At 34.6% G+C, this 26,911-nt stretch overlaps 1 protein-coding gene across 1 annotated transcript; it reads left to right on the forward strand.

Annotated features, from left to right (window-relative positions):
• The first annotated feature begins 228 nt into the window (after positions 1–228).
• On the forward strand, positions 229–10,928 carry LOC131868366 (probable LRR receptor-like serine/threonine-protein kinase At5g48740). The gene is made up of 14 exons (XM_059215636.1): positions 229–304; positions 401–935; positions 1,043–1,509; positions 1,606–1,732; positions 1,831–1,902; positions 8,654–8,725; positions 8,817–8,882; positions 9,013–9,248; positions 9,350–9,558; positions 9,691–9,817; positions 9,926–9,997; positions 10,073–10,262; positions 10,362–10,494; positions 10,605–10,928. Exons 1-14 carry the CDS (start codon positions 229–231, stop codon positions 10,926–10,928), a joined length of 2,706 nt encoding a protein of 901 aa, XP_059071619.1.
• Positions 10,929–26,911: the final 15,983 nt, after the last annotated feature.

The following is a 26,911-nucleotide window of genomic DNA, read 5'->3' on the forward strand; positions in this document are numbered from 1 at the left end:
ACCGAATCTTAGCCCGACGGCATCATTACACTAGTCCGTTAATAAAAAAATACGACGGAGTGTCGTCAGCGTGATGAATTCCTTCACCATCTGCTATTGGTCTGAACTTTTCACCAAGTATCACAAAATATAGGCAAGAAAATAGAGATTATATCATTATGACATATGTAACTGCTTACAAGGAATTTCTTGAATCTGCTTTCAAAAATAAGCTTGGGGAAGTCAGTTATGGGTTATACTGCAATGGTATGGGTAGTGGGTCTTATCATCTTGTGGTGTGTAGCTTTTATTAATGCTCAACCAGGTAAATATATACCAATCAAATCCTAACTTTATCTGGCAATTTTATTGTTTTGTTTGATTAGAAAATAGTCTATTGAATGCATTTTTGTTAAAGCAGGATTTCTCAGCATTGTTTGCGGCGGGAAATCAGATTACACGGATGAAAATGGTATAGAATGGGTCACTGATGATAATTACATAGAAGTCGGCCAGAAAGTAGAAATAGCAAACTCTAGTTTGCCAGTATACCAGCAAAGCGTTCGAGTCTTCCCACGCCCTCTCAGCAAGTCTTGCTATCAACTGCCCATCACCCCAAAAGTGCCTCACCTTGTAAGAATATGGTTTTATAATGGTAATTACAGTGGAGAATCAGGCTCGTTACTCTTCAAATTCTCCATTGAGACTACGGAAATGTTGTCCCTGAGAAGCATTATAAGCAGAGGTTCACCGTTGAATCTGCCGAGCGAGAGGATTTTGTTTAGTTCTGGTAATGCCCTGTTTATTTGCCTGATTAGAACCTCTGAGACGGTTAATCCTTTTATCTCTGCCATAGAATTGAGAACACTTCAACAAGGCATGTATCCTCAAGCTAAGCCTGGAACTATGTTGCGTATGGACGCAAGATATGATGCCGGTGGAAATTCTACAATCAGGTAGTAGTTCTTATCTTGGTTTGTTTGTCGATAAACCTTTTTTGTTTTGCTTTAGATTTCACATCTCTTTACTCCATTTATTGATGCATATCTGACTAATTATTTAGGTATCCTCAAGACCAGTTCGATCGCGTTTGGGTTCCCTTAGATCCACAGGGAACACAGAATGTTGTGTTGCAAGGGACAATCTCAACGAACAACACCCACAACTTTCCTCCATCTGGCGTTATGCAAACTGCAGCTACCACGCTTGGCAACGAGAGCATAATTTTGTATTTCACTCAAATAAGCAACCCTTTAATGTTACTGTATTTTGCAGAAAGCCACGTGCTTAACGTATCTGGATCAATGACTATGGAGGTTGGGCAAATCAGATTAATACTCAGTCTGGAAAGAGATTTTTCTGCCGAAGAGATTGGATTCAATTTTGGGGAAATGCCGATATTTGGAAGAAATTTTACTTTTGACAATATAAAGCTGTACAGATCCTCTAACACCGGTGCCGATCCTTTGATCAATGCGTTGGAGTACTACCAGTTGATTACCACGGAGCTTGCAACCTACTCAGCTGATGGTCAGAAATTCTTCCATTCGAATGTTTTTAGTAATATTATAATATTTTGTTACAATTAAAATTTCTAACTAAGTCGATTGTTTTGTAATCGTGCAGTTGATGCTCTAGCAGCTATGAAGAACCAGTTGAAAATAAATGATTGGATTTCAGATCCTTGCTTCGGTCTTCCATGGGAAGGAATCCAGTGCAATAACAGCCCTTCCTCTGTCAGAGTTTCGGAAATGTAATTTTATTTAGAAAGTTGTTAAATTATTTTAATAGTTACAATTTTGGGAAAATAGATTTGAAAGGAATTAACCCATTGGTGTTATTTACTTTCAGCAACTTGACCGGAAGGAATCTGACGGGATCCATACCCACTGTTCTTGCTCAGATGACTGAACTCATTAACATGTAAGTGTCCGAAAATTTAAAATATTTTTACATAATCTCGTTTCAAGAATATAATTACTGTAGAATCTCAATGTGATCCCTCTCTCTTTGAACCAGCTGATTAGCTAAAAGGATCAATAATAACCGTAATAGAAAAAATAATTCACATACAGATCCTACTCAATTCACACGATAAGAAAAATAACTTCAATAAAAACAGAGTGCTCTGTTTTCAGATTCACTGTTTGTTAAAACAGCAGAATGCTTTATTATTGCAGCTTAAAGAAATTACAAAGAGGCTGGTTATTTAAATAGTTCACAGCCTTAACAAACAACCGTATAAACTTTTGCATATCGTATGTCTAAATTTAGACTGCAGTTCACCAGATACATGCATAACTATCAGCATTACAGAAAGAATGAAAAATACGGTGGAACTAGAGCTGCATGTCCTATTTTTATTTACTATGTTAAAAACTAAAATCTAAACTAAGCTCTACCACCGAACGAGCTAATTGGAAATTACATTGCATGCACAACATACTTTATTTTTTGAAACAACCAAAAATTTTGAAACAAATAATCTATGAAGAGAACTAAAAATAGTCAAATACCCTGAACAAACTATACAACTTAAATAAGGCAAACTATACAACTTAAATAAGGCATTGCATGAAGTGGTTAACGGTGGAAGCTAAGAATGCATGGAGCTGTATGCACAAAAAACATCAGCTATTTTCATAGTTCCCCTTGATGCTGAGAGGGCTCACGATCTTATCTCGTAGTGCTAAAAACTGAGCTTTTGCAACCACTTTAGTGAATATATCTGCTAGCTGATCCTGAGTGTTGGTGTGCTTCAATTCAATGTCCTTCTTCTACACCAAATCCCGTATGAAGTGATATTTCATTCAAAATGCTTTGTTCTACTATGATGAACCGTATTCTTCGCTAACTTGATGGCACTCACATTGTCTCAATAAATCACTATAGGCTGAATTTGCTTTTCTCCAATTTCTTAAAAAAAAATTTTGAGCCAAAGAGTTTGTGTACCTGCTCAGGTAATTGCAACATACTCTGCTTCTGTGGATGAGAGGACAACAATGTTTTTATTTTTCGAGCTCCATGTAATAAAAAAAGAACACAAAGAGAAACAATTTTCAGATGTGGACTTACAATCATCCATACTACCTCCCCAATCTGAATCACTAAAGCTTAGAAGATTGAACTTTTCAAAAGAGTAGTAATGAATACCAAAATTTAGAGTGTCTTTCACATACCTCAAAATCCTCTTGGCTATGTTGATATGTATTTCTGACGGATTTGTCATATAACTTGAAACAAGTAAAACTGAATATGTAATATCAGGCCTTGTGTGGGTTAGAAACATCAAGCTCCCCACAATACTTTTGTAAGTTGTCTCATCAACTAAATCAACACCATCATCTCTACATAACACAACTCCATGAGCACTTGGAGTGGGGGATGGGTTACAATCAAGCATATAAAATTTGTTCAGCATATCCTGCGCATACTTTGTTTGACAAAGGAAAATCTCATCCTTGCTTTGATAAACCTCCATTCCAAGAAAATATTTCATGACACCTAGATCTTTCATCTCAAATTCATTCATCATAGCAACTTTGAACTCATCTTTCATCTTAAAACTAATACCCATATACAAAAGATCATCAACATACAAACTTATGATTAGAATATTAGTACCTTCTTGTTCATTGTAAAGGGTAGGATCACTCTTACTTCTCTGGAAGCCATTCTCCTGAAAGTATCCATCAATCCTGGCATACCATGCTCTTGGTGCTTTCTTGAGGCCATACAAAACCTTCTTCAACATGTAGACATGATTCTTTTTTCCTTCCACTTCAAAACCTTGTGGTTGCTCCACATATACTTCCTCCTCTAAGTACCCATTCAAGAAGGCACTTTTCACATCCATATGATGTATGCTCCACTTCTTCTGAGCTACTAATGAAATCAACATTCTATTGGTCTCTTGTCTTGCTACTGGTGCAAATGTCTCTTCATAATCAATTCCATATTCCTGTGGGAAGCCTTTAGCAACTAATCTTGCCTTGTGTCTTTCAACGCTCCCATCACTATTAAACTTGGTCTTGTAGACCCATTTGGTGCCAATTGTTTTCTTGTCATGAGAAAGCTCTGTCAACCCCCAAGTGTCATTCTTGTTAATGGAATCCATCTCTCCTTGCATGGATTGCACCCAAACCTCATTAGTACACGCATCTTCAAAACATGATGGTTCAAAATTAGCATTGGCTAATAAAACAAAATTCACTGTCTCACCTATTGTGTTTTCTTCATGTACTTGATTTGCACTCCTTTGATAGATATCACTCAATCTCATTACCTTCCTTGTAGAACTTGGAGAAGAAGTTGGACTTGAACTTGGCATTGAAGAACTTGATGAAGGGTTTCTTGGTTGAGTTACACCACTGGATACCGAAATATTAGTTTGTTGGTCATGATCAATATCAAGAATTATATCATCATTCAAAACAGATTTTGTCTTCTCAACATGGCCTTTTTGATGGCCATAAACTCCCCCTTCATAAAAAATTACATCTCTTGAGACAATAAGCTTATTAGTGATGGGAGTATACAATCTAAGCCCTTCTTTTCTCACTATACCCAATAAAAATAAATGACTCACTCTTTACATCTAACTTTTGTCTATTATGATCGGATACATGCACATAAGCCAAACAACCAAAAACTTTGAAATTATTAACATTAGGCCTTTTTCCATACCAAGCTTCATGAGGAGTCATCTTTTCAAGTGCATTGGTGGGGCTTTGATTGAGTATGTACACAGTTATAGCTACTTCATCTCCCCAATAAGAATTGCTTAATCCCTTGGTTTGTATCATGCACCTTGCCATTTCTACCATAGTACGATTCTTTCTTTCAACTACCTCATTCTATTGAGGTGTGTATGCAGTTGTGAGTTACCTCTTGATGCCATTCAGATCACAATAACTGTGGAAAGCCTTTGAGAAAAATTTTCTTCCACGATCAGTCCTTAAACATTTGATCTTGCAACCTTTGTCATTTTCCACAAGGGCTTTGAAATTCTTGAATGTATCTAGGGTTTCATCCTTGGCCTTCAAAAAATATACCTAACAATTTTGTGAGTAATCATCAATAGAAGTGATGAAATATGATGACTTACCCAAACTCTTAATTTGCATAGGACCACATATCCCAGAATGAACAAGTTGAAGCGGGTGATGGGCCCTCCATGCATTACCCTTTGGAAACTTTTCCCTTGCATGCTTTCCTTTGGCACATCCTTCACAAACCTCCTTGTGTTCCTCAACCTTGGGGAAAGCATAAACTAATGCATGCAAGGTTAGAAACTTCAAACTAAAAAAATTTAAATGCCCATACCTAAGATGCCATAACCAACTTGAATCTTCCTAAGCCATATTTGCAAGGCTATTTCTATGTTCACCAAACCTCAAAGGGAACATCCTATTTCTTTTCATAGGCATAACAGTGATCACCCTATTGCCCTTATTATTATCATAGATAGTACATGTCTTATTCTCAAAGATTAATTTATAATTTTTCTCACATAGCTGCTCAACACTTAACAAATTGTGCTTCAATTATGGAGTATAATAGATATCATGAATACTCTTTATACCTTCTTTCATTTGGACCTCCATAGCTCCTTTGGGAGAAACCTCCAATGATTTATCGTCACCAAGCTGGATCTTGGATTTGAAACTTTCATCCTTTGTTGAAAACAACTTCTCATTCCCTGTCATATGGTTAGAGCATCCAAAATCTAGGTATCAAACATCTTTACTAGTATTTTCACCTTTAGCATAAGATAAAAATAAGTATTTTGGATGATTCTCACTACTTTCTTGAGCATAGTTAGCACTTTTACCTTCTTTCAATCTATATTCTCTTTCAAAGTGGCCATGCCTGTTACAATCGTAACATTGAACATTTCTCTTATCAAATCTGCCTCTACCTCTTCCTCTAGAACCACCTCTTCCTCTTGAGTCACCTCTGCCTCTACCTCTTCAAGAATTTTGGCTTTTCCCTTTACCTTGGCCTTGATTGCATTTGGCACTACTCCTGCTTGCATCCTCATTTTTTTGTGATTTGCAATTTAGAGGAAAACGCTTTCTCTACACCTTCAAAAGAATATTTCAATATTTCTTCATGAGACATTAGGGATCCAACCAATTGATCAAACTGTAGTTTTGTCAAATCCTTGTTTTCTTTTATGATAATAGCAACATGATTCCATCTGGGTGTCAAAGATCTCAATACATTTTTTATCAAAACTTCATTGCTTACAGTTTCCCCAAGTGTAGCCATTTTATTGACCACATCTTTGACTCTGACACAATAGTCAATTATACTTTCAACTTCTTGCATCTTTAAATTCTCGAACTCTCACTTCAATATCTGAAGCTTTACCACCTTAACTTGATCACTACCCTAGTAAGCTTCTTGAAGAGTTTTCCAAGCATCTTTGGTAGTTGATGCTCTTGATATTCTTGGAAATAAGCTCTTATCAAGAGCTATCTGAATGTGAAACAAAGCTTGAGCATTCTTCTTCCTTGCTTCCTTTCTTTCTGTTCTTTCATTGGTTGTAAGGGCATTCCAATCAGCTGGCTCCTCATAACCTTATTCAACAGTCTCCCACAAATCTTTTCCAATAAAAAAGGTCAGCAGCTAAATGCACCAATAATCATAATCATTCCGATCAAATTTTGGAATGGGATGTTGTTACAATTCGACATGATTATGTTTGGAAAAATTCTAGCAATAAAGATTTAACCTAAAAAAAATTTACCTGCTCTGATACCACTTGTAGAATCTCAATGTGATCCCTCTCTCTTTAACCAGCTGATTAACTAAAAAGATCAATAATAATAGTAATAGAAAAAACAATTCACATGCAAATCCTACTCAATTCACACGATAAGAAACACAACTTCAATAAAAACAGAGTGCACTATTTTCAGATTCACTATTTTTTAAAACACCATAATGCTTTATTATTGCAGCTTAAAGAAATTACAAAGAGGTTGGTTATTTAAAGAGTTCACAGCCTTAACAAACAATCATATAAACTTTTGCATATTGTATGTCTAAATTTACATTGTAGTTCACCAGATACATGCATAACTGCCAGCATTACAGAAAGAATGAAAATACGGTGGAACTAGAGCTACATGTCTTGTTTTTTTTTACTATGTTAAAAACTAAAATCGAAACTAAGCTCTACCATTGAATGAGCTAATTGGAAATTACATTGCATGCACAACATGCTTTATTTATTGAAACAACCAAAAATTTGAAACAAATAATCCATGTAGAGAACTAAAAATAGCTTGAACAAACTATGCAGCTTAAATATGGCAGTGCATGAAGTGATTAACAGTGGAAGTCAAGAATGCATGGAGCTGCATGCACGAACAACATCAGCTATCTTCAATTACAACAATGTTTCAAGGCTATATGTGTTAAAATGAAGGTATACAACTAATTTAATAGAATAAAAAAAAAAGGCATTTCTCAATTGATTACTATCTGAAATCCTATGCAAATTCGGTGTTCAATGGATCTGTCTTAACTTCAATGATCTAGGTTGTTGTGATTTTTTAAATTTGTCAACATATAACTGGTACCAGTGTTTAAAAATATTCATGAGAAGTTGAGTTGTAAGGATTAAATTATCATCAATTATATCATTTGACATACTGATTTTAAGAATTTTGATAAATTTTAGTACACAACAAAAAATTATACAATAATTTAGGGATGAATTACTAAGAAACTTATAATATTTAAGCTACTTCAAAACTAGAATACTTCTATGATTATTCTTTGTGATTGCTTGGGATATTTGATCAATCTAGAATTTAAATTAACATTCAAATAAATGTATTTAAATAATAAGACATAATAGCATGAATGTGGTGCCAGCCAAGCATATTGTGAAAATGGTTGAAAAAATATATATTTTAAAATTTCAACTTGAAGTTAGTTCTATCTTGTATAAGATGACTCTCACCTGCTCTATAATGATTCTAAGATCAAAAAGTTTAGAATATTAAATTGAGGGTTAGGTGTACATAAGTATAGATTAATAATGAAACAGAAATATAAGAACAAGCTAAAGCCAGCTAACATATCTTTTAAAAAACATAAATAAATATTATGCCACATATTATCATATAATTACATCAAAATACTCAATCAAAATTTGTTTAAAAAAATATAAATATAAAATTTGCCATTTCAAAATAAAATAAAAAAATCTAAAAAAATTAATTTTCAGATTATGTCTTAAAATCACTGATTTTTCCCCATATATACTATCGATGCAAAAAGTTACTTCATTTTTTTCGCAAAAATTACTAATACTGCTCTTTTTTTGCTCTTTCCGATGAGTCACCATGATGGTCAAACCTACAGTTTACATGCATAAAATAGCAGAAATTATTATTTTGGTAATTAAATTGGGGTTAATCCTTTCTTACCGATTTGCGTGTACAATTAGATCGCTGGCAAATAACAATTTCATCGGAACCTTACCAGATTTTTCCAGATTAAGAAAACTGGAAAGACTGTACGTATAATCTTGAATCTCGATAAAATTCGTTGAGTTTTTACTTTTTTAATAAATGACATAGAGGATCTAGGGAATTCAGTGGTCCGTTTTAATGTTCAACAATAAACCTATAAGGATCAACGTAATTTGGTGCAGACATTTACAAAACAACAGCTTGAGTGGCGAACTTCCAGACTGGTTAGCTCAACTAGACAATCTTAAAGAGCTGTAGGTTTTCTCTTCTCGCTTCTAATTTACAATCAACACCATCGTACATGTACTCAAACATTATATTGATTTCTTTTTCTGATTGTGACAGATTCATAGACCACAATAATTTCAGTGGTGTAATTCCTCAACTTCTCCTCCAGAAGAATATATTAACGTAATCTTATCATCTGCTATTCCTTCTTATTTTATCCACGATACTACTTTGTATAACATTTTCTTCTCAAATAGTATTGGATATCACAATATGGAATATGTTTATTTTGTTTTGTATTCGAATCCCGCAGATACGAAGGCAATAAGTACCTTAGTAATACGTCTCAGAGTTCAACCCATTTCAACTCAAAGCGGAGCAATGTAGGAATTATAGTTGGAGCTATAGGAGGCGGCATCATAGTAATAGCTTTTATTTTGATTGTAAGTATTATTGTGTATCGAAGGAGATTTAGCAAAAAGGAGATTGTACTTGAAGAGTCAAAAGGCAGCGCATCAGGAAGCAAATCAGTAAATATCCTTGACAACGGTAAGAAAATGTCTCTCCTTTTAGTAAGTGCTTGGTAAATCAACTACTTTTATGGCTTCTTAAAAGTAGCTATATTTACTTCAATTTAAAATGTATTGCAGACTACTCAGTAGTTTTGGTACCAAACCCATCAAAATCCCGTGCGTTTACCCTAGAAGAGATGATGACATCTACAGAGAACTTTAGCTATAAGATCGGACAAGGTGGCTTTGGTTCTGTGTTCTGGGGTAAATTGCAGAGCGGAAAGCAAATTGCAGTAAAAGTGCTCTCTCTTTTCTCCAAACAAGGAGTTCTAGAGTTTCTAAACGAGGTAGTGGAAGATTCTTAAACCCTCGTATTGTTTATTTGCATTTTCACCCTAACAATGTTAAATCTCATTCTCATGGAACTTAATTACTACAGAAATCTAATATACATTACTTGTTTCAAACTTGCTTAACAGATTGATCTTCTGTCCAGAGTTCATCACAAGAACTTGGTGTCTTTGCTTGGTTATTGCAATGAATCCAGAGAATTAATGCTTGTATACGAATATATGTTTGGAGGGTCCTTAAAGGATCATCTTTATGGTAACTAAATGTCCACCATAAAATTTTCTCCCAATTGCTGTATACTTATGAATATGGAAAACTATAACTTCACCAAACACATATTTGGTTATTACTTTCTGCTCCCAGGTAACAGTGGGGGGCAATATCCGAATCTAGATTGGAAAACCAGGCTTGATATAGCTTTAGATGCAGCGCAAGGTAAATATTTTCCGTCATAAAACTGCATATAAAGACCACTTTTCTTAATCTAATTGTAGATGTGACTTTTTGAAGGATTGGAGTACCTTCACGTAAGTTGCACCCCAAAAATAATTCACAGAGATATAAAGACTGCCAACATTCTTCTAGACGAAAATTTGAATGGAAAGCTGGCAGATTTCGGTCTTTCAAGAGTAACAAGTGATGGAGAGGATTCTCATGTGTCAACTGCTGTGAAAGGAACAGCCGGATACCTAGATCCAGAGTAATTTTCTACTTGCCCTCTCTTTGCCTAGTTCGTAACGCTAAACATGAGAATATTTTCATTTCCAATGTTTTGACATTTCATTTTTATGCGTGACAGGTATTTTAAGACAGAAGTCCTGACTGACAAGAGTGATGTGTATAGTTTTGGGGTGGTGTTGCTAGAGATCATTTGTGGCAGGGCACCTATAGATGCAAAACTTTCTACGAATGAAATTAATCTTGTTAGATGGGTGTGCAATTCTACTAACCCTTTATCATTGCAAATTAGGACAGTGATTTTAGGCATCCCTTATAAGAGAAATTAACAGCGTAACTTAATAACTTGTTTTTGCTCAAACAGGTCATACCGTTTGTGGAGATAGCTGAGTATTCTGAAAAATTTTCAGAAATAGTGGACAAGCGATTGGTTGACAATTACAGCATAAAATCCATTGCTCATGTGGCGAAGCTAGCAATTAGGTGTGTTGCAGATAACCCATCGTCAAGACCTAGTGCAAGCGAAGTGTTAGCAGAGATGAAAGCGGCTGTGCAATATCATGCAACAAGTATGGATATCTCCGAAGAGATCGATATTGATTATCAAGATCAGCAGATAAGTCCGGCTGCACACAGGGACATCAGTTCAAGGGATAACAGTTCCTACTTTTCACGGTCAGAAAGTTAGTCCGTTGTACAGAGATGGTTAAAAGGATAAGAACCGAGACTATCGTGTACGTTTATATGCTCGCCGTTATTTAATATACATCTACGAACTAGGATTTGTAATGGCGACTGCCTGTATAAATAATTTGTCATGTATTGACCATAAAGTTGACCCAGTTTAGAATATTCTCGAAGAACATCCAAAGTTATGGTTGTTCTTACGGAATTTAGTAATAATATGTTCTATTTTAACATTATATTAGATTAAAGAATATTGTGGTCTTTAAACATGGAATATTATTATAAATATTTGATTATTTTTAAATCAATTTTATTTTTAATATATAGTAAAATTAATGATATATGTTAGCTTAACATCCATCAAATTTACATGCTTAATCTTTAAATACAAGAAATTTGATTAACTAAAAGTTAAAAAAAAAATAGAAATTATATTATTATTCGTTTTTAAAGTTTATTTAACATATGGAAAACTTAATAATAATGTAATATTAAAATACACAATATTTGTTTCACCATTTTCTTTTTTCATGAATAAGTATCTAATTTATCATTTATTAAAAATACCATTACAAATGTCTATATAACAAATTATAATAGATGCAATACTTTATTATTGACAATAATTCTTTTAATAATTGCTCAATAAGTTTTCATTATATAGGGGAAGCATCCTAGGAGTCATTATAGCCAATTTTGTGTAGTAATGGGATTTGTTATGTAAGGGTAAAAAAATACACATTTAAAAGGGTCTCCCATTCTTACTTAAGGATGCCCCAATAAGCATGCACTTAAAATTGTCAAAACTTATTTACAAATGCCCTAGTGGTGGTGCTGTATGGGTACCAATAAAGATGCATAAATGGGTCAATTATGATCTAAAACTGGTTAGAAATGGGTGGTTATTGGTATGTGTGAAATTTATTAATAGAATTGTAGTGATCAATTTTTTTCCAATAACTGCTACTAATGCTCTTTCCCTAAATATTAAAATTTTCTTTCAAATAAAAAATGAATATACATTATTTGATAAAAAAATATAACACTAGAAACTAAACAAACTAATGCAAACAACCCATTTGTGCAACTTTCTTCTCCCGAAACTAAAAGCCGAAGAAACAATCATAAAAATATTAAACTTCAATCTTATTGCCAAATCTGAAACAAAATAGGAAACAACAATAAACTAAATAAATAGGAACTAGACTTCAGAACTATTTCTTGTTGACAAGTAGCTATGACAAGAATAAATAAAAAATGATATGTTATCAAATTAATGCAAAACTATATTTAACATTGTTAGCATGCTCTCCAAGCCCTAGCTCAAAATGAACAAAGGGAGAGATGAATAAATGTCTGATTGGTTCGTGCTACACCAGAATCCAAGTGTAAAAATGAATAGCATGTTGTAGTCATCTATCCTCTTAAATATGACGCCCACATAACAATAAACTATCATGATCATTCTAATATTTATTCTTGAAATCATGTTAATTTTTATAACCCTATTATAGATTAACTACTCAACAAATATCATAGAAAAGAAACAAGAATAATGTTTACCTATCTGATTTGTAACAATTAATACACTAGGTTAATTAATAGAATGGACAATGGAAGCAAATTCACACAAAACCAATCAAAAAAACAAAATAATATAGATAACACCAATATACCGGAGCAAAAGCACAAACCTATGTCACACTTGGCACTGACTAGGCTCATTCCGACCGAACTTAGTTTGGTCAAGCTGAGTTCGATCGAAATAAATCCGACCGTACTATTCGCTTGCCATGTGGTGCCTAGTGGTGTGGGTGTGGCACCTAAATGGCGCTAAGAGTTTGGCTGAACTCAGTCCAGTCGAACTATTGGTTACATTATCTTGATTTTTGTGAGTGCCTAAACTTAGAATAGTTCAAAATAATTCAAAATAGTGCTGCCAAACTCACCTATGTTGAAGGTGATGTGGCAGCCAAATCACCTATTTTGTATGCATTTCTGAAACTTTTCACTTCTGCTCAATTTTTCTTCAAGTAGAATATTTTTTTACAAAAATAAAAAAATACCCTTTTGTGGAGCTCGAAGTCACGAATCTATTCATATAATTTTTTTAGTATTTTGATTAATTAAACATTGTGAGTAGGTTTTTAAAGTTAAAAAGGAGGTTGATTAGAAATTAAAAAGAATATTAAATGATATTTAAAAATTAAAAAAATATACATTTTTCATTAGATGAGAGAATCTTCTCCAAAAGGGTATATTTTTTTTATAATGATAAATTTTGTAGACAAAAGGTGACACTGAATGAAAACTACCAAATTCAGCTTATTGGACTTTGAAATATTATTACAATCTAAATATATACTTCAATTTTTTTATATTTTTTTGAACACTGCATATATATATACTCTATTTGGAAAATTAAAATTAAAAAAAAAAATCGTATACATTTTGTTTGGTGACACCAACTAGAACCCTTAATTTTCAGTATTTTTCAACAATAAAAAATATGTCTTTGACTATATAAAAAAATAACAATCTTTTTTTAAATTTAAAAAATAATAGACATAAATTTCATTAATATTTTTATATTTGATCATTTTACAGTATTTTGAAATTCAATTTAGAAATGTCACTTTTATGCGGTCGAAGTTAAATAGTTTTAGTTGTGTTGGCCACTTCCTTTATAAAAGTGTGACACAACATTGTGCTTTTACCCACCTAGGAGAACTCAATGTGGGGAAAACCCTAAAAAAGTTGAATCTTTTATTCATCCTCAAGAGAAAATTTTCATTCTAGAATCTAATCCTAGTTGCTACAATGATCTTACATACATAGCCCTCTTGATGAAACATCAATCATGCAAGACAAGAGAAACTTTTCTCACACTACACAACCTAAGAGAAACATTCCTTGCATGATGCAAACTCAAACTTTTCTTACATGATGCAACAAAAAGGAAACTTGTCTCACTTAAATTAGAATAACTCTCATAAAACCACTCTTGGAGTTAGCCTCACAACTCTAGGAAACATTCTATTTACAAAATAGAAAATATTCTCTTGCTAAACATTCAACTCAAGCTACATTTAAGCAACTTCCACACTCAACACCTTCTAAGCTATAGAAAACTCAACACTCCCTCTTAGCGAGGAAGGTGTTTTGTACAACACCCATTGTATCCTCGAAGAAAACAAACTTGTTCTTCATTAAGGCCTTTGTCAGGATGTTTTCTATCTGTTCATTCATAGGAATGTATTGTAACTTGATTGTCCTCTTCTCCAAATAATCTTTGATGAAGTGATACTTGATCTCAATATGCTTTGACTTTCCATGAAACACTTGATTCTCAGAGAGTTTGATACAACTCCAATTATCATAGTAAATAATTATAGTATTTATCTCTTCATCAAAGAACCCAACTAGAAGTTTTTTAAGCCAGATTGCCTCACATGTAGCCATACTAGCTACCATATATTCAGCCTCCACAAAAGAAAGTGCAACTAACATCTATTTCCTACTGTAACATGAGATTGCTCCTGATCCCAAATTGGAACAACACCTTGAAGTTCTCTTCCTAATAGCTATACCATCTGCCCAATCTACATCAGTGAACCCCTCGAGCTTCACTCCATCCTGATCAATATACTTCAGCTTATAATCAACTATGCCTTGGAGATACCTCAAAACATGCTTCATAGCTATGTAGTGTGGAGACATTTAGGTTCCACCATAAACTACCTTAGTGGGTTCACTGCAAAATAAATGTCTAGCCTCAGTGGGTTGACTAGATACATAAGAGAGCCTTAGTGGGTTGGCTAGATACATAACAAAGAATATCAATTGTCTATGCAAAGTTGGGTCCACTACCTCTAATTTGGAAGCATCAATCTTCTTCTAGTTGGTCACAAGTGGCGTGGACATGGGCTTATAGTTCTCCATCCTAAATCACTTTAAGATATAAATTGTATACTTTCCCAATCCAAGGAAGATTTCTCCCTCTTTCTACCACAACTCCAATCCCTAAAAGTTGTGCATCGATCCCAAGTCCTTCATCCCAAACTCTCCTAGAAGATCCTATTTTCGATGTGTTATGAGCACTTTCGACCCTATGAGAAACAAGTAATCAACATACAACACAAATATGAGAAGCTTTCCCTTCAATTGAACAAAGCACAGGTTTGGATCAGGCTCACTCTTGGTGAAGCCCACACTTTACAAGTAACCATCAACACACTCATACCACACTATGGGAGCTTTCTTGAGCCCATACAATGCTTTCTTCATCCTGCACACATGGGAATTCCTCCCATGTACCTCAAAATCCTCTAGTTGTTCTATGTAAATCTTTTCCTCAATCACTCCATTAAAGAAGGTTATCTTCACATCCATCTAGTGAATCCTCCAACCCATATATGGTGCTATAGTAATGATAGCCCTTATGGATGAGTACCTAACTACCAGAGCAAAGGTCTCATCATAGTTGATCCCTTTGTTCTAAGAAAACCCATGAGCCACAAATTGGGCCTTGAACTTTTCCACACTACCACCTGTTGAAGGAACACAAATGGACCACTGAGAGGGGGGTGAATAAGTGGATCTTTAAAAATAATTTTAAACTAAGAAATCACTAAATTTAGAGAGAAATAATATGAAAATGAAACATTAAACACACATGTACATCATATACTCATAACATGGTGTGTATGAGGAAAAACCACGGTAGGGAAAAACCTTAGTGAGAAATGGTGGTAGATTCTACTATTGTAATCCAGCCTCACAAATAAAGTATTTTGATTGCAATATTTATGGGCATCAACCCAAAGGAGCACCAACCCCTAATTTTTATGAGCACCAACTCAAAGGAGAATCTATCTGTAATCTGAGCACCCACTCAAATGACATACAATGAATTAATAATCTATTTTAAATACAATTTAGACACCTTATTACAAATTATACTTTGTAACTTACTAATACAAGAAGCTATTCTTGCTTTGATACTGTGTTATTCTCACACTCTAATATCTCTCCCCTGCCCTTTGATCTCTGCTATCCAACCCTGTCTTCTACTCTTTGTACTCTCCTTATCTCTTTGTGATACTCTCTAATCTCTACTTGTTTATTTTTCTCTCTGTCACATTATGTGTGAATAACCTTGTATGTTATCTACCTTAGCTCTACACTATTTGGTCTTTGGTCTTCGCATTAGCTTGCTTCTCACACTTTTACAGGTCTTTTCTCTCTGTTATTTTTTCTTCACCACACACCCCTCACACTTTCAACACTTACACACACATTTTTTCATGCACTCTATATTCTCTATCTTGAGCATGTGGTAACAATAACCAAACTTCCTGCCAAAAGAAGAATTAAAATCACATCATGTTGTACAAGCTGATTCTTTTTTTCTTTTGCATCTATCATCATTATTAATTGTATCTCTTTCTTTTCAAATTATTTTTCACATTCATATTACTATATTTAATAATATTCACCTACTGAACGATCCGATGTCTTGTCAACAGAGGATTTTTTTTATCTCCTCGAGCCACTCAAATGATCTTCTACTAGCTCTACATTAAATGCAATTGTCTCTCTTCTTCATATTTGCGATCTAATTGGATTTGTTTGCTAACCACCACTTACCATGTGCATACCGCCACTCTTTATTGGCAATTTAAATCTTTATTTGACAGAGGAATCTGATTTTCTCCATACATGCCACATCTTCTATTTCTTCTTCTTTTTCATCATCAGGTTGCCTTTAGTCAATGTTCATTTGGGCGATGTTTCTGTCGGCATCATTATAATCCTAACTCTGTGTGTTATGTGCATCTCCTTACATTTTCAGCAGTTTAAGTAACACAACATGTTATGCATATTATTTGTGATTTCACAACCACCTTGGTCAATGCAAAGTGTTGACCTATAAAGATAGCAATGACACTTCTGCCTGTTATGACTGCAGAGTTGCAGAAGCAATACCCTTTTCCACAATTTATTAGGTAGCTAAGGAGTTGCTTCATGTAGACCAAGGAATTTGTGGAGGATTTCTTCCTTACGGCTCTAACATTGCCACCATGGTTGAGGTGTGATTCACCCACTTCATCCCTACTATAGACAAGTTGGCCGAGGTGGGGCCCACACGTGCAAGGTTGCGGCAACATTTTCTCCTTTTTTTGTAAGTCCGTAGGTGACTTGGCAAACATAGTGAGTTGACCTACAGAGGTATGGAAGCCGCATAGCCATCTACCCCCAATTCTACAAATGACTTGGTCATTGAAGTGAGTAGATATGCAGAGCTATGAAATGCTTTCCCATTTACCCGCAGATCCACACATGACCAGTTAGTAGTGGAATTTCCCCTTGCGGATGTGTAGAGACCATAGAGATAGACACGATGTGTTATGTTATACCAGTACCTTCATTGGACTAGCATGATGTGAGTGATAACATAGTGGGTTACAATATAAATATAATAGTTTGCAAATGACATGGTGCGTTATGCATTTTACTGTAGCTGTACTTGTCCCAAGTCTTCACTATTTGCCTAATGCCTTTACCACTCTATGGCCTATGTCTTCTTTGTCCAATTGTTGTTAGCTTTCTTACATTTAGCTTGCACATATACAGTCAAATCTGCTGGACAACACCATTATTATCCATTTGACCTTCATTTGGGACATTCACCATCTAATGCCAACATTTTCTCACTTTGGCATTCATCCACTCAATGTTAGGTCCCGGAGACAACTGAGAGTGGGGGGGGGGGGCGGTGAATCAGTTGTCTAATAAATTCAAACCAAAAACCAATTAACCAACTTAATGCTTAATACCGGTAAACCAGTTAGTATGCTGGTAGACAATGTTAATAGTAAATTACTATACTGGTAAGGATTAATGCATGAAACATAAACATAAAGTCATCCACAACACATGACACCAATATTTGTACGTGGAAACCCTATAAGGGGAAAAACCACGGTGGGAAACCTTACCCACAATCAGATGATACTACTACAGATAGTAAGTGTACAAAAGGGGTCTGCACATGCAGAAAGGCCAACAGCCTAGAGCTCACTGCTCAATCACAAATGGGAGTCACACTGACTACAGTTGGATGGTTAAATCCAATAAGAATGTACTGCACAAAATAGCATCTTCATATGCTGGATTCAGTACCGGTGTAATGTTGATATGCTTCTACAAAAACCTAACTTCACCTTCAAATGATGTCTTCGTGTATACCTCTGCTTGATCTTGCATATACCTTCACACAATTTTTTTTTGCATTCCACACTTGATCTTACAAATAAGATCTTACATTTATACCATACCCTAAGACCAATTTTAGTAGGTCGGCTCTACAAGATATTACAATAAAAACATTTTACAAATAATATAATATCCGATGCAATCATCGATCGAACATGTCGGCATAATGCATTTACAATAATAATAAATCAGCTCCATAGCGTGCCATGTTGATTTGGAAAAGATAAACCTGTCGGTGTAACCCTAGATAACCTAGACCTATTTGCTGGTAAAAGCAAATATGCAAATATGAATATACCAATGATTATTTCTTCAAAATAAAGTGTCCACATGATGTCTTAGACATTACCAAGTGTCTTCCATATCATTCCAGGTACCGGTGAACAATATATCCTATCGGTGAACCATATACCAGTAACTGTTGCACAGTTTACTGCTTGCCGGTGAATGTTGTTGGATCTCCAAAGTAGGTTTATTTAGTAGGTGTTGACATCAATGACAAAACCATACCAAAATACCAACAATCTCCCCCTTTGGCATTGATGGCAACACAAGATGGAAAAACCATCAAAATGCCAAATACAAAAACCAACAATCTCCATTTCTCCCCCTGGGAGTAACAATACCAATCTCTCATACCAATTTCTCCTTAAATGTGTTTTTCAAAATCTCTCCCCTAAAATCTCTCACCAAAAAGATAATGTGTTTTTCCATAGATATCTCTCCCCCTTTGACATCAAAAGCCAAAGTCACAAAAGTCAAGTTCATACAAAGTACCAACCAATTCAATATACCAACTACTCCCCCTAAGAAGTAGCTTCCTCATCAAATACCGGAATAAAAGATTTGTCCATTTAATTCTGCCGGTTGATGACAATCATCAACTGTCTAAGTCTCTACCGGTGGTGGTATGACTCCAAGCTGATCTCTGAGATACTCAAAAGTCTCCTTAGGTAAAGGTTTTGTGAAAATATCTGCAAGTTGTTCTTTAGTATTCACATAAACCAGTTTTATCTCTTTTTCTTCAACTTTTTCCCTTAGAAAATTCAGTTTGATAGAAACATGTTTTGTTTTAGAATGTAATACCGGATTTTTAGATATATCAATTGTTGCAGTGTTATCACAGTATATAGTAATGGGTTCCTTGCATTTTACCTTTATGTCTTTCAACATTTTCTTAAGCTAAAGTACCTGTGTACAGTTTGTTGCTGCTGCAACATATTCTGATTCTACTGTTGATAAAGATGTACAACTCTGCTTCTTACTCAACCAAGAAACTAATCTCTTTCCAAGAAAGAATGCTCCTCCAGTGGTGCTTTTTCTATCATCCACATCTCCTGCCCAATTTGCATCTATGTATGCACATAGATCAAAATTTTCATCTTTAGGATACCATAATCCAAGATTTGTTGTGCCTTGTAAGTACTGAAAAATTCTTTTTACTGTTGATTCATGATTTTCCCTAGGATTACTCTGAAATCTACAAACAATACATACTACATTCATAATATCAGGCTTGGTTTGTGTCAAATACAGTAAACCTCCTATCATAGATTTGTATCTAGTTGGATTAACAGGTGTAGATTCATCCCTTTGAGATAATTTGTCATTTGTAGTCATAGGTGTGCTTACCAGTTTAGAGTTCTCCATCCCAAATTTCTTTAGTAGTTCTTTCAAGTACTTGGATTGACTCAAAAATATACCTTTATCAGTCTGTGAAATCTGTAATCCTAAAAAGAATTTTATTTCTCCAATCATAGACATTTCAAATTCTTGTTGCATTTCAAGAGAAAATTCTTTACATAATCCATCTTCTCCTCCAAAGATTATATCATCAACAAATACTTCAATAATCAAGATGTCATCATTAGTTACTTTGTAATATAAATTGCTATCTGCATTTCCTTTAGTAAAACCAATCTTTAAAAGATTCTTATCCAATCTTGCATACCAAGCTCTTGGGGCTTGTTTCAATCCATATAGATCTTTTCTTAACCTGCAAACCATATCATTGTCATCTGACAAAGAAAATCCATTAGGTTGTTCAATATAAACTTCCTCCTCAAGATCTCCATTCAAAAATGCACATTAAATATCCATTTAATAAACTTTGTACTCCTTGTGAGCTACAAAAGCCAAGAATAATCTAACTGCCTCAATTCTGGCTACCGGTGCAAAGGTTTCATTGTAATCAACTCCTTCTTTCTGAGAATACCCCTTACACACTAGTCTTGTTTTATTTCTGACAACCTTACCATCTTCATTAAATTTGTTTCTAAATACCCATTTGGTTGCAATTACATTTTTATCTTTAGGCCGAGGAACTAATGTCCAAGTATTATTCTTCTCAATTTGTCCTAATTCTTCTTCCATAGCTTTAATCCAAAATTTATCTTCACATGCCTTATTGATAGATGATGGTTCAATTTGAGAAATAAGACATACCTCTTCATTTGCCAATCTTCCTCTTGTCATAACTCCTTTAAATTTGTTTCCAATTATCTGATCTTCAGAATGATTCAGTCTTACATACCGGGGTGTCTTAGTTTGCCATTATTCTTCAATTAGTGTGGAATCCTTTGATGATACCGGGGTAACTGGATCTTCATTCTGTACCGGTGGATTCAATGTAGGTTCATTTGTCACAATATCCGTTGCCGGTTCAGAGTCTATATACCTTGAAGTTTTTTTGAATTGTTCATCAATCTTTACATTTGTACTCTCAACAATTTTCTGCAATCTTTTATTAAAACATCTATATGATTTTCTCTTAGATGAATAACCAAGAAATATTCCTTCATCACTTCTAGGATCAAATTTTTCAATATACTCATCTCTTCTAATATAACATTTACTTCCAAAAATTCTGAAATACTTAAGAGTAGGAGTATTACCAAACCATAGTTCATGAGGGGTCTTACCGGTTTCACCTTTGATGTGAACTTTGTTGAATGTATAGACATCAGTGCTTACTCCCTCTCTCTAGTACACATGTGGTAGATTTGCTTCTGATAACATACTTCTTGCTGTATCCAAGATAGTTCTGTTTTTCCTTTCAACAACTCCATTCTCTCGTGGTGTCTGAGGTGCTGATAACTGTCTTTTGATTCCATTCACTTCACAGAATGTATTAAAGTCTTTAGATGTGAATTCTCCTCCTTGATCTGATCTTAAACATTTGATTTTCTTACTAGTTTCATTCTCAACCATTGCTTTGAATAGTTTGAACTTCCCAAGTGCTTCTGATTTTACTCTAAGAAAAGTAACCCAACACATTCTAGAATAATCATCAATAATTAGCATGAAATATCTATCACCTTGTAAGCTTTTAGTTCTAGCAGGACCACATAAATCAGTGTGAATTAAATCAAGAGCATTATTGGATTTTTTGGAATACTTTTGAAACTAGCTCTAACTTGTTTTCCAAATTGACATTCCTTACAAATTGTATTATGAGGTTTCGCAATTTTAGGTAGATCTCTTACTGCCTTAGAAGTACTAATTTTTACCATGCAATCAAAATTTACATGGCATAATCTCTTATGCCATAACCAACTTTCATCTATATGTGGAATTAAGCATGCCTTTTCACTGTTATTCAAATGAAAGATATTACCTCTAGTTTGATTACCGGTTGCAATTTCCAAACCAGTTCTATTCATGATTTTGCATTTTCAATTTTTAAATTGTAACTGAAAACCCTTCTCAACTAATTGACCAACACTTAAAAGATTATGCTTCAATCCTTCAACATAGTAGACATTGTTAGTGTTATGTTTACCATCAAGAGATATTGAACCCTTACCTTTGATTGAACAGGCTTTGTCATCTCCAAATCTTACTAAACCTCCATTGTATTCTTGAAAGTTCAAGAATTTACCTTTGTCTCCAGTCATATGATGTGAGCATCTTGAGTCAATAATCCATTCATCCTTCGATTCAACTTTAGCTGCTAGGGCTTGTTCTACCGGTTGAGCAATAGGTGTCGGTTGATCTTCTGTTATAGAAACAAAAACCCATCCATTGTCTACCAGATCCTCATCAGAATCATCAGTCACACCTTCATCAGCAATGTAACAAGATTTATCTTTGTTCTTCTTAAATCTGTATCTCTGATATCCAGGATTAGGCTTGTATGTTCTTCTAGCTTCTTCTCTTATTTTAGCATGTCTATCAAGGCATCTTGAAGCCATATGACCAATCTTATTGTAGTTAAAACATTTAAAGGGTGCTTTACCTTCATACTTACTTCCAATTGGACCTTTTGCTATTTTCCTTGCAAATAGTGCTTCAAGTTCTTCAAGCTCTTCATTCTCCTTCTTGGTTTCTTCAAGTTCTCTTGCATAAAAGGCTCTCTAGTCTGATTTGTCAAATGATGGAGCAGATGATGTTGATTCTTTGAAGGCCAAATCAGTCTTTATAGCAACAGGACCAAATTCCTCAATTTCAAAAGCTGAAAGTTTTCCAATCAATGTATCCCTAGTTACTGATGTATTAGGCATTGTTTTCAACTCATTTATAGTAGTAACCTTCATTTTATATGCCGATGGCAAACCTCTTAAGATTTTTGAAACAATTTCATCCTCACTCAAGGTTCATCCACAACATTTGATACCCAAAACAATTTCATTTACTCTTTCCATAAAAGAAGAAATCCTTTTATCTTCTTCCATTTTCAGATGTTCATACCTGACTCAGAATCTTTCAAGTTTTGCAATTTTGACTGTGGAATCTCCTTCATTCAGTGTTTCCAAGTGATCCCAAATAGCTTTAGTAGTAGAACTATCTGATAATCCCATGATTTGTTGATCTGATAATGCGCTCAAAAGTGCTTCTCTTGCTTTGCAATCATTCTCTTCATCTTTGGCTAAGGTAGTTGGAGTAGTCTAACCAGCTACAGCAGCAGTATAGCCATTCTTAGTAATTTCCCAGATGTCCTTACCGATGCAATTCAAATGTGTCTCCATTCTGATCTTCCATATCGCATAGTTGGTTCCATCAAGTTTAGGACTCTCCTTCCTGAAATAATTAGTAGACATTGGATCTCCTCAAGTTGTTAAACTTCTGCAAAAGAGTACTAAGCTCTGATACCAATTGTTAGGTCCCAGAGACAACTGAGAGGGGGGGTGAATCAGATGTCTAATAAATTCAAACCAAAAACCAATTAACCAACTTAATGCTTAATACCGGTAAACCAGTTAAGTATGGCAGTAGAAAGTGTTAACAGTAAATTGCTATACCGGTAAGGATTAATGCATGAAACATAAACATAAAGTCATCCACAAAACATGACACCAATATTTGTACATGGAAACCCTGTAAGGGGAAAAACCACGGTGGGAAACCTTACCCACAATCAGATGATACTACTGCAGATAGTAAGTGTACAAAAAGGGGTCTGCACATGCAGAAAGGCCAACAGCCTAGAGCTCACTGCTCAATCACAAATGGGAGTCACACTGACTATAGATGGATGGTTAAATCCAATAAGAATGTACTGCACAAAATAGCATCTTCATATGCTGGATTCAGTACCGGTGTAATGTTGATATGCTTCTACAAAAACCTAACTTCACCTTCAAATGATGTCTTCGTGTATACCTCTGCTTGATCTCGCATATACCTTCACACAATTCTTTTTCGCATTCCACAGTTGATCTTACAAATAAGATCTTACATTTATACCATACCCTAAGGCCAATTTTAGTAGGTCGGCTCTACAAGATATTACAATAAAAACATTTTACAAATAATATAACATCCGATGTAATAACCGATCGAACATGTCAGCTTAATGCATTTAGAATAATAATAAATCAGCTCCATAGCGTGCCATGTTGATCTAGAAAAGATAAACCTGTCGGTGTAACCCTAGATAACCTGGACCTATTTGCTGGTAAAAGCAAATATGCAAATATGAATATACCAATTATTATTTCTTCAAAATAGAGTGTACACATGATGTCTTAGACATTACCAAGTGTCTTCCATATCATTCTAGGTACCGGTGAACAATATATCCTATCGGTGAACCATATACCAGTAACTGTTGCACAATTTACTACTTGCCGGTGAATGTTGTTGGATCTCCAAAGTAGGTTTATTCAGTAGGTGTTGACATCAATGACAAAACCATACCAAAATATCAACACTCAACTATTAACATCAATGACAATCTAATGCCAACAATCTCGCACTTTGGCATTGATATCAACTAATAATATAGTGTGTTAGGCACATCTTCTCCCCTTTCGACATCAATGGAAAAGGGGGGCAGCAATCGACTCTCACCCACCTACCACACATTTTCCCCCCCTTTGACCTTCTTCACTCAGTTGGAAACACATGTCACTCCCCCTGTTGGGGCTTCAATTTTCCAAATAATGTCAAGCTCCATACTATTAAAAATGGTGGTAACTTCATGGAAATGACACATAATGGATGATTAATGATATGAACAACTAGATTAAAGGAGGATATGAATAAATTAATTCCAATGGACCCCATGAAAGACTAGTGTTTTTGATCTGTAGAAAAGATGATATGAACAGAGAATTAAAATGAATGAAACATGAAAATATAAGAAATGCCCATTTCAGAAAATCAAGTTTCTAAGTTGGAGTAAAAATATTAGATCTGTACAATGTGTTTTTGGCTGTAGACCATACAAAAGACCGTAAGAAGGCTGAAAAGCCTGTTATTTCGACCTTCATGAAAGGAAATGTCGACTTGGAATGAACATGTATTCCAATATCAAATCTGATGAAGACCCATTTTTGAAGTGGATGTTTCCTACCACCACAAACAATTTCAGATTCATGTATGAAGTTTAAGGTAGCCGACCAAATAAAAACCTAAAAGATAGCTTAAAACAAGGTTATTGACTAACTAGTTTGCATATTAATTTCAAAGGGTTTTGTTAATTTTAATGTAAAATGGTGACTTTTCACCCCAAAAGGGGTATGGTGCCCATTCAACCACATATATAAGTGGTTACAAAATATAGATATGGAGGGGGAGTCATAAGAACAATATACTATTGGAAGGATTGAATATCATTTGTATTAGAGAAGTATCTGCAAGTGCAGCTTATGTATGCAATTATTTCCTGAAGATTAATATACAAGGTTCATTGTTTCTTTTTGCAAAAAGTGTGTACACTTTTGTGTTGATGATTATCTTCATCCTCTTGATAAATTTGTTTATAGATTTGCTATGATTTGAATCACATGTCGTTTCGTTAAGTAAAAGATTGAGTTCTTATTGTTTGTGTAACATATACTGAACCTTCATAGTTGATCAGAGGTTGTCTCTTGAGTTGATAGAGGCACTAGTTTGTTATTGATCTTTTAAGGTTTTGATTAGTATGCATTCAAGGTCCCTGATAGAGAACAATTCTTCCCAAATCCTATATCAACTAATCTATGCAGATTTCATTTAAATCCTGAAAGCAATCTCATTTTCAATATACATTCACAATCATTTCTTTTCAAAGCATTTAGTTAAAGCACATAATAAAGCATAGTTGCAGAACAATAATTTGCCAGTTGTGTAAACTTGCTAAAAGGTTTAAATCCACTATAAATAACCTCTTTTGTGCTTGAGAGGAAGAGGCATACCCACCTAGGTACAATGGAGCCTAAAGTGTAGAGGGATTTGGTCTTTGACCATCCCTGTTCGTTGGCCAAGACCGATTGGATTACTTGAGGATTTGGCAAGTCATATGGTTTTCCAATCTGTGGTTTTGGGAATGAACAGATTGGTGACTCTACTAGGGAGTTGTCATACGTAGTTTGACATTCACCTAGAAGCTCTGGTGTTTTTTCATTGAAGATTTGATAAGTTTTGTTTTCCCCATCTGAGTCACACAATAGATTGGCGACTCTGCTGGAGAGTTGTGTACAGAATTTCAAATCCAGAATCTTTGATAAGGTATGCTCTACTAGAAGGAAGAACCTAGGAGATCAGTAAGTAATATTTTCCTCCATAGGAGGTGGCAACTCTATTCTACATAACAAGATCTATTTTAGTTGGTGACTCTACTGAGGGAGAAGATCTAGAAGGAGATGAAAATTTTCATTTTTGAAAGAAATAACAATTTTGGTTTAGAATGTTTCAAAAAAAACCATTTATTCCATATGGCATCAGGCCATTGGATCTTAGAAGCTTTCAATGTATCCCAAACAAGTTATTCCCTAAGCTTTCACAACTTGTACCAAAATTCCATGGGGAATATGATGAATTAGAACTTGATCATTTGGGCTCATTTTATACATTCGTAAAGGATTATGAGATTTATGCAGAAGATTATGTGATAAAGTTATTCATCAAGACATTGAAGGATAATGCAAGAGAAGCCTATGAATCACTCCCTACATAGAGCATCTCATCATGGAGGGAGTTGGAGAAATGGTTCCTTGATGTGTTTCATGATGCAGGTGAAGAAGGAAGCATGTGCTATGAGCTAGAGGAAGACTAAGAATACACTATGGAAACAAAATTTCATGCGTCTCCCTTGGATGACTTTTTAAATATAAAAAAACAAGAAAATGAATACGTAGTAAATTTCTTCATGAGGATGTTCAATATTTATCAGGAGATGCCTTCAGATGTCAAGCCTCCATTTTATGAGTTATTAAATAAAATATGTAAATTAGGGTATGACTCTCAGTTGTATAGTTTTCTCAAGTGTCTACATGATGAAAT

Source organism: Cryptomeria japonica, unplaced genomic scaffold (genome assembly GCF_030272615.1).
Source record: "Cryptomeria japonica unplaced genomic scaffold, Sugi_1.0 HiC_scaffold_204, whole genome shotgun sequence".
In the NCBI taxonomy this organism is placed as follows: domain Eukaryota; kingdom Viridiplantae; phylum Streptophyta; class Pinopsida; order Cupressales; family Cupressaceae; genus Cryptomeria; species Cryptomeria japonica.

Coding starts and splice junctions, on each gene's coding strand:
- LOC131868366 (XM_059215636.1), top strand. CDS start 229: ATGGGTTATACTGCAATGGTATGGGTAGTGGGTCTTATCATCTTGTGG. Junction 936..1,042: donor GGTGGAAATTCTACAATCAG/GTAGTAGTTCTT, acceptor CTAATTATTTAG/GTATCCTCAAGACCAGTTCG. Junction 9,818..9,925: donor CTTAAAGGATCATCTTTATG/GTAACTAAATGT, acceptor TTCTGCTCCCAG/GTAACAGTGGGGGGCAATAT.